The following is a 12,486-nucleotide window of genomic DNA, read 5'->3' as shown; positions in this document are numbered from 1 at the left end:
CATTGAGTCTAACCACTACAGTGGAAACCATTGTTTTATGTTATGTTGTATTTTATGTGTAAGAACCCATCTTTTCTTTTATATCGTGAATGTATGTACTGTGAAAATACACGTGTATATTCAGAAGGATAATGACATTTAGATAGGTTAACTTTGAAAATGTATACTTGAAAGTCACAAGAATGTGGATGCCAAATACGGGGTCAGTGGCTTTCCTTTTCTGCTTGCCTTGTGTCTCTAGATCTGGAGTGCCTCGAGATTGTCAGATTTGAAAGAAGTCAAACTTCGGAGATTCTGAGGTCAGACAGCAGGGTTTACATGGGGGACATCCTCCAATATGTGTGTGCATCTCCCTTCCCCCCACTCCAGGGGGTAAGAGCTTCTTTGGAAAAGGAGAACATCCTGGGGAGGCATGCTCTTTAGCCAATAGTCCTGAGTGCTATGAGGTCACAATCATAACTTCATAAAGAAATGCTGGAAGAAGTCAGTAAGGTTTGGCAATGTGCTGTGGGCATATGAGCTTGTTAGGGAAAACATGTAGTGACTGTGAAGAGTTGATGACAATTCTGGATCCTCTTCTTCGAAGCATCTGTTTTCATTTATATTCAGTTGTTCATCTGCTATTCATTTAGGAAGGATTTTTAGTAGCTTAGATATATATAAAAGCAGTTGAACAGTTGAATCTATCAGTTTAGTTCAGTTCAGTCGCTCACTCATGTCCGACTCTTTGTGACCCCGTGAATCGCAGCATGCCAGGCTTCCCTGTCCATCAACAACTCCCTGAGTTTACCCAAACTCACGTCCATCGAGTTGGTGATGCCATCTAGCCATCTCATCCTCTGTTGTCCCCTTCTCCTGCCCTCAATCCCTCCCAGCATCAGTCTTTTCCAATGAGTGAACCCTTCGCATGAGGTGGCCACAGTATTGGAGCTTCAACTTCAGCATTAGTGCTTCCAATGAACACCCCGGACTGATTTCCTTTAGGATGGACTGGTTGGATCTCCTTGCAGTCCAAGGGACTCTCAAGAGTCTTCTCCAACACCACAGTTCAAAAGCATCAATTCTTCGGCACTCAGCTTTCTTCACAGTCCAACTCTCACATCCATACATGACCACAGGAAAAACCATAGCCTTGATTAGACAGACTTTTGTTGGCAGAGTAATGTCTCTGCTTTTTAATATGCTATCTAGATTGGTCATAACTTTCCTTCCAAGGAGTAAGCGTCTTTTAATTTCATGGCTGCAATCACCATCTGCAGTGATTTTGGAGCCCCAAAAATAAAGTCTGACACTGTTTCCACTGTTTCCCCATCTATTTCCCATGAAGTGATGGGACTGGATGCCATGATCTTTGTTTTCTGAATGTTGAGCTTTAAGCCAACTTTTTCACTCTCTTCTTGCACTTTCATCAAGAGGGTTTTTAGTTCCTCTTCACTTTCTGCCATAAGGCTGGTGTCATATGCATATCTGAGGTTATTGATATTTCTCCCAACAATCTTGATTCCAGCTTGTGCTTCTTCCAGCCCAGCGTTTCTCATGATGTACTCTGCATAGAAGTTAAATAAGCAGGGTGACAACATACAGCCTTGACATACTCCTTTTCCTATTTGGAACCAGTCTGTTATTCCATGTCCAGTTCTAACTGTTGCTTCCTGACCTGCATACAGGTTTCTCAAGAGGCAGGTCAGGTGGTCTGGTATTCCCAACTATTTCAGAATTTCCACAGTTTATTGAGATCCACACAGTCAAAGGCTTTGGCATAGTCAATAAAGCAGAAATAGATGTTTTTTCTGGAACTCTCTTGCTTTTTCCATGATCCAGCATATGTTGGCAATTTGATCTCTGGTTCCTCTGCCTTTTCTAAAACCAGCTTTAACATCTGGAAGCTCACGGTTCACATATTGCTGAAGCCTGGCTTGGAGAATTTTGAGCATTACTTTACTAGCATGTGAGATGAGTGCAATTGTGCAGTAGCTTGAGCATTCTTTGGGATTGCCTTTCTTTGGGATTGCAATGAAAACTGACTTTTTCCAGTCCTGTGGCCACTGCTGAGTTTTCCAAATTTGCTGGCATATTGAGTGCAGCACTTTCACAGCATCATCTTTCAGGATTCAAAATAGCTCAACTGGAATTCCTTCACCTCCACTAGCTTTGTTCGTAGTCATGATTACTAAGGCCCACTTGACTTCATATTCCAGGATGTCTGGCTCTAGGTGAGTGATCACACCATGGTGATTATCTGCGTCATGAAGATCTTTTTTGTATAGTTCTTCTGTGTATTTTTTTGCTACCTCTTCTTAATATCTTCTGCTTCTGTTAGGTCCATACCATTTCTGTCCTTTATCGAGCCCATCTTTGCATGAAATGTTCCCTTCGTATCTCTAATTTTCTTGAAGAGATCTCTAGTCTTTCCCATTCTGTTGTTTTCCTCTATTTCTTTGCACTAATCACTGAGGAAGCCTTTCTTATCTCTTCTTGCTATTCTTTGGAACTCTGCATTCAGATGCTTGTATCTTTCCTTTTCTCCTTTGCTTTTTGCTTCTCTTCTTTTCACAGCTATTTGTAAGGCCTCCCTAGACAGCCATTTTACTTTTTTGCATTTCTTTTCCATGGGGATGGTCTTGATTCCTGTCTCCTGTAAAATGTCATGAACCTCAGTCCATAGTTCATCAGTCACTCTATCAGATGTAGTCCCTTAAATCTATTTCTCACTTCCACTGTATAATCATAAGGGATTTGATTTAGGTCATACCTGAATGGTCTAGTGGTTTTCCCTACTTTCTTCAATATAAGTCTGAATTTGGCAATAAGGAGTTCATGATCTGAGCCACAGTCAGCTCCCGGTCTTGTTTTTTTCTGACTGTATTGAGCTCCATCTTTGGCTGCAAAAAATATCAGTTCAGTTCAGTCGCTCAGTCGTGCCTGACTCTTTGCGACCCCATGAATCACAGCATGCCAGGCCTCCCTGTCCATCACCAACTCCTGGAGTTCACTCAAACTCACATTCATCGAGTCAGTGATGCCATCCAGCCATCTCATCCTCTGTCGTCCCCTTTTCCTCCTGCCCCCAATCCCTCCCAGCATCAGAGTCTTTTCCAATGAGTCAGCTCTTTGCATGAGGTGGCCCAAGTACTGGAGTTTCAGCTCTAGCATCATTCCTTCCGAAGAACACCCAGGGATGATCTCCTTTAGAATGGACTGGTTGGATCTCCTAGCAGCCCAGGGGACTCTCAAGAGTCTTCTCCAACACCACAGTTCAAAAGCATCAATTCTTCGGCACTCAGCTTTCTTCATAGTCCAACTCTCACATCCATACATGACCACTGGAAAAACCACAGCCTTGACTACAAGGACTTTTGTTGACAAAGTAATGTCTCTGATTTTTAATATGCTATCTAGGTTGGTCATAACTTTCCTTCCAAGGAGTAAGCGTCTTTTAATTTCATGGCTGCAGTCACCATCTGCAGTGATTTCGGAGCCCAGAAAAATAAAGTCAGCCACTGTTCCCCCATCTATTTGCCATGAAGTGATGGGACTGGATGCCATGATCTTAGTTTTCTGAATGTTGAACTTTAAGCCAACTTTTTCACTCTCCTCTTTCACTTTCATCATGAGGCTCTTTAGTTCTTCTTCACTTTCCGCCATAAGGGTGGTGTCATCTGCATATCTGAGGTTATTAATATTTCTCCCGGCAATCTTGATTCCAGCTTCTGCTTCCTCCAGCCCAGTGTTTCTCATTATGTACTCTGCATATAAGTTAAATAAGTAGGGTGATAATATACAGCCTTGACGTACTCCTTTTCCTATTGGGAACCAGTCTGTTGTTCCATGTCCAGTTCTAACTGTTGCTTCCTGACCTGTATTCAGGTTTCTGAAGAGGTAGGTCAGGTGGTCTGGTATTCCCATCTCTTTCAGAATTTTCCACAGTTTATTGTGATCCACACAGTCAAAGGCTTTGGCATAGTCAATAAAGCAGAAATACTGTGCTGTACAGTAGGTCCTTATTAGTCATTATTCTTGGGAGTTAGATTTTTTCTTTTTCTTTTTAATTGGCATATTCTTGGGAAATTTAAATGAGATCATACATGTAATCCTCTCTGCTCAGTCAGAGTACTCAACTATGTTAGCCATGATAAGAGTTATTGCTATTATCATAATCTTTATCTTGTGTGGGAGGGAGCTTTTTCAAAAGTCTTGGCACTTCAGGTGACTAATGTTATAGCCTATGAAGCTTCCCACTTTGAGAAAAAATATCATTATGAGCTATGGTGTAGCCCTTCTATAACACTGGCTGAAAATTACTCTTCCTGACAAGGAAAGTGGAGGCATTTCTCCAAAAGATGGCTGTTGAATGCAAATATGTTGCTGGTTAAGAGAGGAAGAAACTTTGCGGTTCTTCTCCCTATTAATCTATCAGCTTATGCACGCATGCTAAGGAGCTTCAGTCATGCCTGACTCTTTGTGACTGTATGGACTGCAGCCCACCAGGCTCCTCTGTCCATGGGATTTCCCAGGGAAGGATATTGGAGTGGGTTGCCATTTCCTTCTCCAGGAGTTCTTCCTAACTCAGGGATCAAACCCTGGTCTCCTGCATTGCGGGCAGTCTCCAGCACTGCAGGCAGTCTCCTGCATTGCTGGCGTATTCTTTACTGACTGAGCCACCAGGGAAGCCACAATAGAGGCTGATCAAACACTAATTCTTTTTAAATCTTCCCTTTAATTTTTTTGCATAATTTTCAAATTTTTACAAAGTCTTTCTCAGAAGTACATTAACTGTTATACTAACAAGTGTTAATGTAGTTCCTGTCTTTCCCCGAAAGGACTATAAAAACTGCAAGGCTTTTAGGATTTAAGGCATGGATAGAAATACTCAACCCAGGTGTTTCTAAATCACCTTCCACCATCTCAAACGAAGCTGTACTTGAACAGGTCTGGCAAAATGTCTTAGAATGTCATCTGTGTTTGTATCAAGTTATGTTACATCCAGAATAAATGCATAAAATAAAGAAAAGCGTGCTGACATATTTATTTTCAGGACACTTCTGTCATATGAACTTTATAATCATATTTGAAAATCCAGCTGTAGAAAGGTATGTGTACTAGATGAACGGCTGTTGGTCATTTGCCAGACCACAAAATTGAACTGCATATAGTAAAGAAAATTACAAACCAATGTTGGAGCAGTTCATCCTTTCAAGTCAAATTCTTCAATTAATCACCTAATTGCTGTCAATATCAATATAATAACCCTTCTAACACCTATTAAAAATAAAAAAGACTACAACATTTTTCTGAAATCTTGCTAAAAGTGATTTCTAGCTTTTAAAAGCCTTATCTAAAGTGTTTGTATAAATATAAATGTCCTCTGTGGCCAATGTAATCAATTTTCCATTTTCAGTAAATTCCAGAGAATTCTGCCCTCTGCAAGAAGTGTTGGCTGGATATCCTGGTGGACTGGTTTTACTAGCAAAAGTGTTCGTTACAGAGGAATGTCTCCATGTGGGATAGACTTCAATTCCAGGAAGGCGACAGGTTCAAGCCTAAGTATTATTTCTCCCCAATTAAGAACAAAATTGTGTTTATTACCCCCAAAATACATTGCTTGAGCCGGAATTTATGGATCTGCGTAACTAGAGTAATTTTCTTTTTAGGCTGAGACCCTTTCTGGTGGTAGCCCTATGCTTTGAGCAAACATACAAACCAGAACTCTAAGTGGTTGTGGTTAATGCACACATTGCCGGAGATCTTTGGCAGTTCAAACATGAAGCACATAAAATCTCTGCCACTTTGAGACCCAAGACCACTTGGGGAGATATTCTCTGTTTTAAATATGGTCATAAAAATGAAAGTGAATTTTATTTGATGAGAATGATATGAAAAAAAAATTATACGTTAGGTATTTGAGGAGTCAATAAACGGGCTGAATGGAGCCAAGGCCTCTTACATGTGGTCTAAGGAAATGTGTTTACAAGATGTGAGTGATGCAATTAATAGAATGGATCTAGCACTGCCAATGCTGCAGGCTCTCAGGCTAAGCAAATGGTATCCCCATTATATTCCCCTTTTTTCCTTTGCCACTGCTTTCTCCTACTCCACTGAAATGAATGCCATGGTATAGCTTAGAATATATTACCACTCCAGGAGGAGCAATCTTAGATACAAGGACTCAATCTGCTTTCTCCTTGTTGCCCTAGCTCCTGTGAACGCTACCAACCCTGTGTGTGTGCTCAGTGGCTCAGTCTTATCCGACTCTTTGTAACCCCATGGACTGTAGCCACCAGGGTCCTCTGTCCATGGGATTTCCCAGGCAAGAATACTGGAGTGGGTTGCCATTTCCTCCTCCAGGGGATCTTCTCAACCTGCGGGTTGAACCTCTGTCTCCTGCATTGGCAGGCAGGTTCTTTACCACTGAACCACCTGGGAATCCTTACCAACCCTAGAGAACTATCTTATTTGCCCTGCCCAGCTTTTTCCTAGTTTTCATTGTTGAACTACATTTTAATTCCTACCTCTTCAGCCTGTTTGTCCCTTTCACTATTCTGGTTACACAGTCCTTTACATTTGTGTGGACTTAGTTGAGGATGGGAGGAAAGTAAGGACGGGTGTTTGTCATATCTGAATATTTTTCTAGCAATCTTGCCCTAATTTTGTATTTTTGTATTGTAAAGTCAATGAAAATATTTGAGTGAATGAAGCACGTTTTCTATTCGAAGCAAGCATGTATTTCCCTGCCCATGGGGCCCTCCACCCCGTTTACCACGACAAAGGTATAGGTAAGTTATAAACGCACATGAGGAATATGGGTGAGGGGCCATCAGCTGGGGTTTTCATGAGCTGGTGGAAAATGGAAATCAGATGGACAAGAGCGATGCTGCAGAAAGGAAAAGCGGAGGGTGAAGGTCCACCTACTGAGAGACTTACTGCTGAAGAAGGGGCTCCAGGTTTAGTGGAGGAGCTCCCCTAAAACATCCGAGTGCAGCAAGGGAAGGGAGACATGGGGTCCCAGAAATGAAGAGGCAACCTGGGAGAGGGACCAGGGAGAGTCCAGGACGAGCTGGCTGGAGGAGGCCTAGAACGCAGCCGGCTGGGGTGGGAACAAGAGGATGGGACACTCCATGTGGGAAGGTTCTAGGAAACAGAAAACACAACACAAGAGATTAAAATAGTGTATAAACAGATTAGCAGGATGGGTACATAGCACTTAGAGTGCTAGTTCTTCCTATTCCATAATAGGTGGTCTAGAGATAAGGTCAGAAGTAGACCAAATGAGCAAAAACTAACCAGATTATTTACAAATACAGTTAAAACACTAGAGAAAGACTTAAAATGGTCAAGATTTTTTCCTCTGGGGAGTGGGGCTCAGGTGAAGAGCTGTAGGGATAAGAAGCCTCAGCAATCATCTTAATCTAATAAAAAATATATATAGTAAATACAATGATGACATCATAATGTAATAATATAGGTATTGATACTAATTAGTAGAGATCTACAAAGTGAATATATTCAATTATGGCAAGTGTATACTTCAAAAGTCTTGTAGAAGATATAACTTTTGTGGACATAAAGTCAGAAATAGATACCAATTACCTTAATCATTGCATATCTTAAAAACTTATCCCAAGGAAATATGTACCATCAAAGATTTACATGTAGGAAGGCTTATCATGGGCACTTTTTCTATTTAGGAACTTTATAAACCAGTAAAATGCACAATAGAGAAATTATTTAAAAGATCATGGTATTATGCCCAGCACATTGAAGAAGGTCAAATGACTGTTAAACTTCTAGGACAGAATAGTGTGAAAAATCCATATTTTATATTTAGAAACATAATGACATGGAAAATGATCACTAGTCCCATGAAAAAATTAAAATTATATCTAAAATATAATCTCCATTTTAATAACCCACACAATTCACATGAATGTGCACATAGAAAAATAAAAAAGATAACACCAAAATATTAACAAAGTTTAAGGTGCTCTTTGTACTTTAAAAAATTTTCAAAATGAGAATAAAATGAACATGTGGTACTTTGAAAATGTTAAAAACAGAGAGTGCTATGTAGTAAAATAAAACCATAAAAGACTGTATTTCTTAATCATTTTAATAAGAAGCATGAAAGTTGAAACTATAATAAGTTTTCTTATCTAAAAAATTTGAGTTTGCGTATTCTTTTTGACCTCAGGGTAGAGGATGTTATTTGTAACTCATCCAAACTCATCTTTTAAAATTTAACAAGACAGTTCAGTAGTCTATTTTTACTATAAATCTATCTTGAGCAAGAATGTTGATAACCTGAAGGTTAACATATATTCATTAGCATTTTTTTTACTAAGTCAGAGAACAACATAATCCAAACAGTCTTATCCTTTCTCTAAACTTAAAAAAAAAAAAAAAAGGCAAAAAGTCATGGACTACCTTTTGAACTTTTCCCTTCAGTTTCTCATAACAGGCTTCATTTTCCCATGAGTACAGTACATTCTTAAAGCTATAAAGTGTGAGAACATTATCCTGGAAGCAAAATGTTATTGTTAAACTACCAGATATATTTTAACACTGACTACTTTATAACTTTGAAGATACACTGAAAACAATTTAAAAACACATGTCTCCTTTAACTTTAGCTTTTACAACTTAAAATCAAATAAAACTGGACTAAGAGGGGAAGAGGTGGCAACTTATCTGAACATTCTTATGACCAGCTCTTTTTAAAATGTAATTTTTTTGTGTGTTTGAGCAAAGTGCTTTCCTGTGTATTTTCCTACTCCTCCTGATTCACTTTCCTGATAAAATGGGAAAGTATAGTTGTCACAGGGTTTCCCCAGTGACTCAGTGGTAAAGAATCTGCCTGAAATCGAGGAGACGCAGGTTCAAGCCCTGGATTGGGAAGATCCCCTGGAGAAGAAAATGGCAACCCACTCCAGTATTCTTTCCTAGGAAATCCCATGGACAGAGGAGCCAGGCAGGTTACAGTCCATGGGGCTGCAAAGAGACATGACTTAGTGACTAAACAACAACATAGTTGTAATAATTCTTTACATCCTACTCTTAAACGTTAAAGGCTCACTGTTGTTATTGTTGTTAAATGATAGTTTGGACCTGAAAAGTTAAGAACAATTGATACCTTCTATGTTGAAGCTAATTTGCTTGAGTTGTATACTTATATCTTTTACATGTGTCAAAGTATTAGGGTTAAGAAATCATATATATCAAATAGTTCTTGTCATGAGAAAATAATTAAAGAAATAAGGTTGATTTTTCCCAAGAGTTACACATAATTTTCTGGGTACGTCATTACACCCATAAGGTCTCTAATAATAGCAGTGTACTGTTTCATGGCAGTGAAAGTCCACAAGGAGACTTGGCTTTGCAAGAAGCTTCCTTCAGCATCTTAAATGCTGTGACCCCGTACCTTCCTCTGTGGGTTCCACATGGCAGCTTTTCACTCAGGTGCAAGCAAGTATATCAACTCCAGAGCCACACCCTCACATCACACTGTACAGAGCTAAGGGTCTTTTCTGATAGCTATGGAGGCAAGGGAAGGAAACTCGTCTTCCCCAGAAGACCAAGCTCTTTGCCTACAGTTGGGTGGCCTGCTCATCTGTCAATCAGTGTCTGGGAATCAGTAGAATGAGTTATAAGGCAAGTGGGCTTATACCTGAAGTCATTTTGCTTGAGGCTTATAGTTGTCTTAGGGCTTCCCTGGTGGTTCTGTGGTAAAGAATCCCCTGCTAATGCAGGAGACACAAGAGATGCAGGTCAGGAAGATCCCCTGGAGAAGGCAATGGCAACCCACTCCAGTATTCTTGCCTGGAAAATCCCATGTATAGAGAAGCCTGGCAAGTTACAGTCCATTGGGTCGCAAGAGTCAAACATGACTTAGCAAGTAAACAACACAACAACACATGGCTCAGAAAGGGAAAGCATTGTTACCCACTAGGAAATTTGGGTAAATCCCCCAAAGAAAGTTAAGCGTGAGAGCAGACAGCCAATGTGTCTACAATCCCCATCACCATTTAGTAGATTATTGCACATTAATAATTATACTTCTTCACTTTTCAGGGAAAACAAACAAAATGAAAAGACAAACAAACAACAACAACAAACCCCCCAACCAATTCTATGGTCTTTAATTCCAAAACCAAAATGAACGTCATCTGTTTTTGACTTGAAGATAGGCCCCAGTTGACAAATCCATGCACAAAAGTTGCCTTTTGATAGCACTGGGAGAACAGAGGAAACAGGGCCAGTCCCAGGACATAGCAGAGACCATCCTTAAGTAGTCCTAAGAAAAAGGGCTGTAGTTGAGTCTTTTAGGAGAACTTTGTAAAACTACTGCCAGAAAACTGATTGCTACTATGAAGCAACTAAATCATTGTTTGAGGTAGACATTATACTAAATTGATATCAACCAGTATAAAAGAGCACAGCCAACAAATCAAAATATTTATCTGAAATGATCTGTTGGATGTTATTTATCCTGTTGGACTCATTGGAGATAGGGCTCTTTAAAGTGACTCCATGGGACTGCTGTCAATGCTCTCGGGTGATTATCACCCATCCAAGGCAGAAACACCCTTCCTTCCTTATCCAGTCAGTATTTCTCTTTTCTGTCCCCTCTTCATCTCCAATGCTCCTTCTTTACCTTCAGCCTCTTTCTCTCCTGGATCCTGTAAGCATTCTCTAACTAGTCCCCCAGCCTCCAGCTTTGTCTTCTTCTTGTTCCTCCTCCAACACCACCAGGGACATCTTCCTAAAACAATATTCTAGACCTCGTGGCTTCCCATTGTTTCACAAGGTAAAGCTCCTTAGGATAATATACAAGATTCTACCTCTTCAGCCTCAGTTGTCACCAGTGGTTACTATTTTTGTTGGCAATTTGATGAAATGCTACTATAAATACTATGAATATCCTTATAAATTCTGTCAATACTTATGAGGGAATTTATCTAAGGTATATGCTGTGGTGCGGCATTGCTACTTCATAGGACATGCACATCTTCCAAGTTTTTTGCCAAACCATCTGCAAAGTCATTGTACTGACTACACTTCAGAGTTATTTAAGACTTTGTTGACCACAACCCTAATAAAACTTAGTAATGACTTAAAATTTTGCACATTGACTGTTTTTATTGTATATTGCTCATCCAGGATGTCTTTTCTCAGTAACTCATCTTTTGTATTCTATTGGAATATTTATTTAGGGATGTTCTTTTTACATGCTGAATACCAACTTGTTGGTTATTCCTACTGAAAAAAATTCTGCTTTGTCATCTCACATCTTCTGATAGACTGAAATATTTTTAAGGGATTCTCAAATTTTTATTTCAGTGGTAAAAATCACATGGGAATAAGTCATATAAGAATAAAATTTACAAATGGAGAGGGAGGTATCGGCTGGGAGTCATGGGGGACGAGTGCTCAGAGTTCCTGGTGCTCCTCTCAGGGTTTCTGTGCTTCCTACCAAAGTCCTCCAGGAACTTCTGGAACCTCCATGGGTTCCACAGTGCCCAGTTTGAGAACCAGTACCCTAGCGCAAACTTCCCTTCACAGGAGAAGAAACCAAGCTCAGATGTTGAGCTATTTGCCCCAAGAACCCTGGTGGTGGCTTCCTCCACCACGGCTATCAGGAAGGAAAGGATGGGGAAATATGCCTGCATAGTGGCCTTGGTCTCAGAGGATGGCCCTCCTCCAGCATGGTCACTCCTCGTTTGGCTTCCAGGTGTGTGCAAACTGAGGGCTTCAGCCAGTGCTGCTCCAGAGTGACCTTGCACCCATGGCATCTGTGTGGCCAGCTCACCTCTGCAATCTCAATTGGCTCCACTGTGGACATATTATGTGATATCAAAGAAGAAATGTGAGTGCTGGAACCACTGTCTTCTCACACTCTGTTGGGGAAGATCAGGGCTCAGAGAGTGGGTGAGGTGGAAAAGGAGAAAGTAGAAAATACAGATGTGCAATGATCTGGCCATTCTCCATGACCCGCAGTTTGGTCTCTTGCCATTGAGGTGGAAGGGGCGCTCCAGGTTGCAGGTGCATCTCCAGTTGGTACAAAGCAGCTGAACAAGCCTTCTGGAGATGGGAGACTGGGCTTGACAGTCAAGCCAGAGCCACCAGCACTAACTCATGCCTCTTTGAACTCATCCTGTGTTTCGTCCATATGAACATCTATATCATCTTGAGAGGCACAAAGGGTGCTGGTTTCGGAACTGTTAAAGCCCTTTAACATTGACAGCATTTCCACAGACAGGTCTAGACAGTTGCCCCTCAGCATTCATACCTGGGCTTTGTGGGCAGACATCCTGTGGGATGGCAGGGGGTGGGGAGATGGGATAGCAGGGCAGTCATGAGCCCTAACCACCTCTCCTGCACACACACCATGGCTGCCCACACTGGCCCGAGCCCCAGTGCCTGATTCTCATTCCCTTCCAGATTGGAATGCCTGCAGAGCTGTTTCCTCCTTCTCGGTGAGATTTCTGGGCT

The 12,486-nt window shown here is 40.9% G+C and overlaps 1 protein-coding gene across 10 annotated transcripts in view; it reads right to left on the bottom strand.

Annotated features, from left to right (window-relative positions):
- Positions 1 to 5,002: 5,002 nt before the first annotated feature.
- Positions 5,003 to 12,486, bottom strand: part of CEP44 (centrosomal protein 44) — a 39,053-nt gene continuing 31,569 nt past the window's right edge. For 9 of the 10 annotated variants that reach the window (XM_059889019.1, XM_005209800.5, XM_005209801.5 and 6 more), the window contains one exon: positions 5,003 to 7,128. In XM_059889019.1, the coding sequence (XP_059745002.1) occupies positions 6,918 to 7,128 (211 nt within the window). In that variant the 3' untranslated portion in view covers positions 5,003 to 6,917. Of the gene's footprint in view, positions 7,129 to 8,421; positions 8,515 to 12,486 lie in introns of all 10 variants that reach the window. The other variant, XM_059889021.1, reaches the window with a different exon arrangement.

Source organism: Bos taurus, chromosome 8 (genome assembly GCF_002263795.3).
Source record: "Bos taurus isolate L1 Dominette 01449 registration number 42190680 breed Hereford chromosome 8, ARS-UCD2.0, whole genome shotgun sequence".
Lineage (NCBI taxonomy): Eukaryota > Metazoa > Chordata > Mammalia > Artiodactyla > Bovidae > Bos > Bos taurus.
The sequence above is the reverse complement of the archived record's forward strand: the minus strand, read 5'-3'. Positions and strand labels throughout refer to the sequence as shown.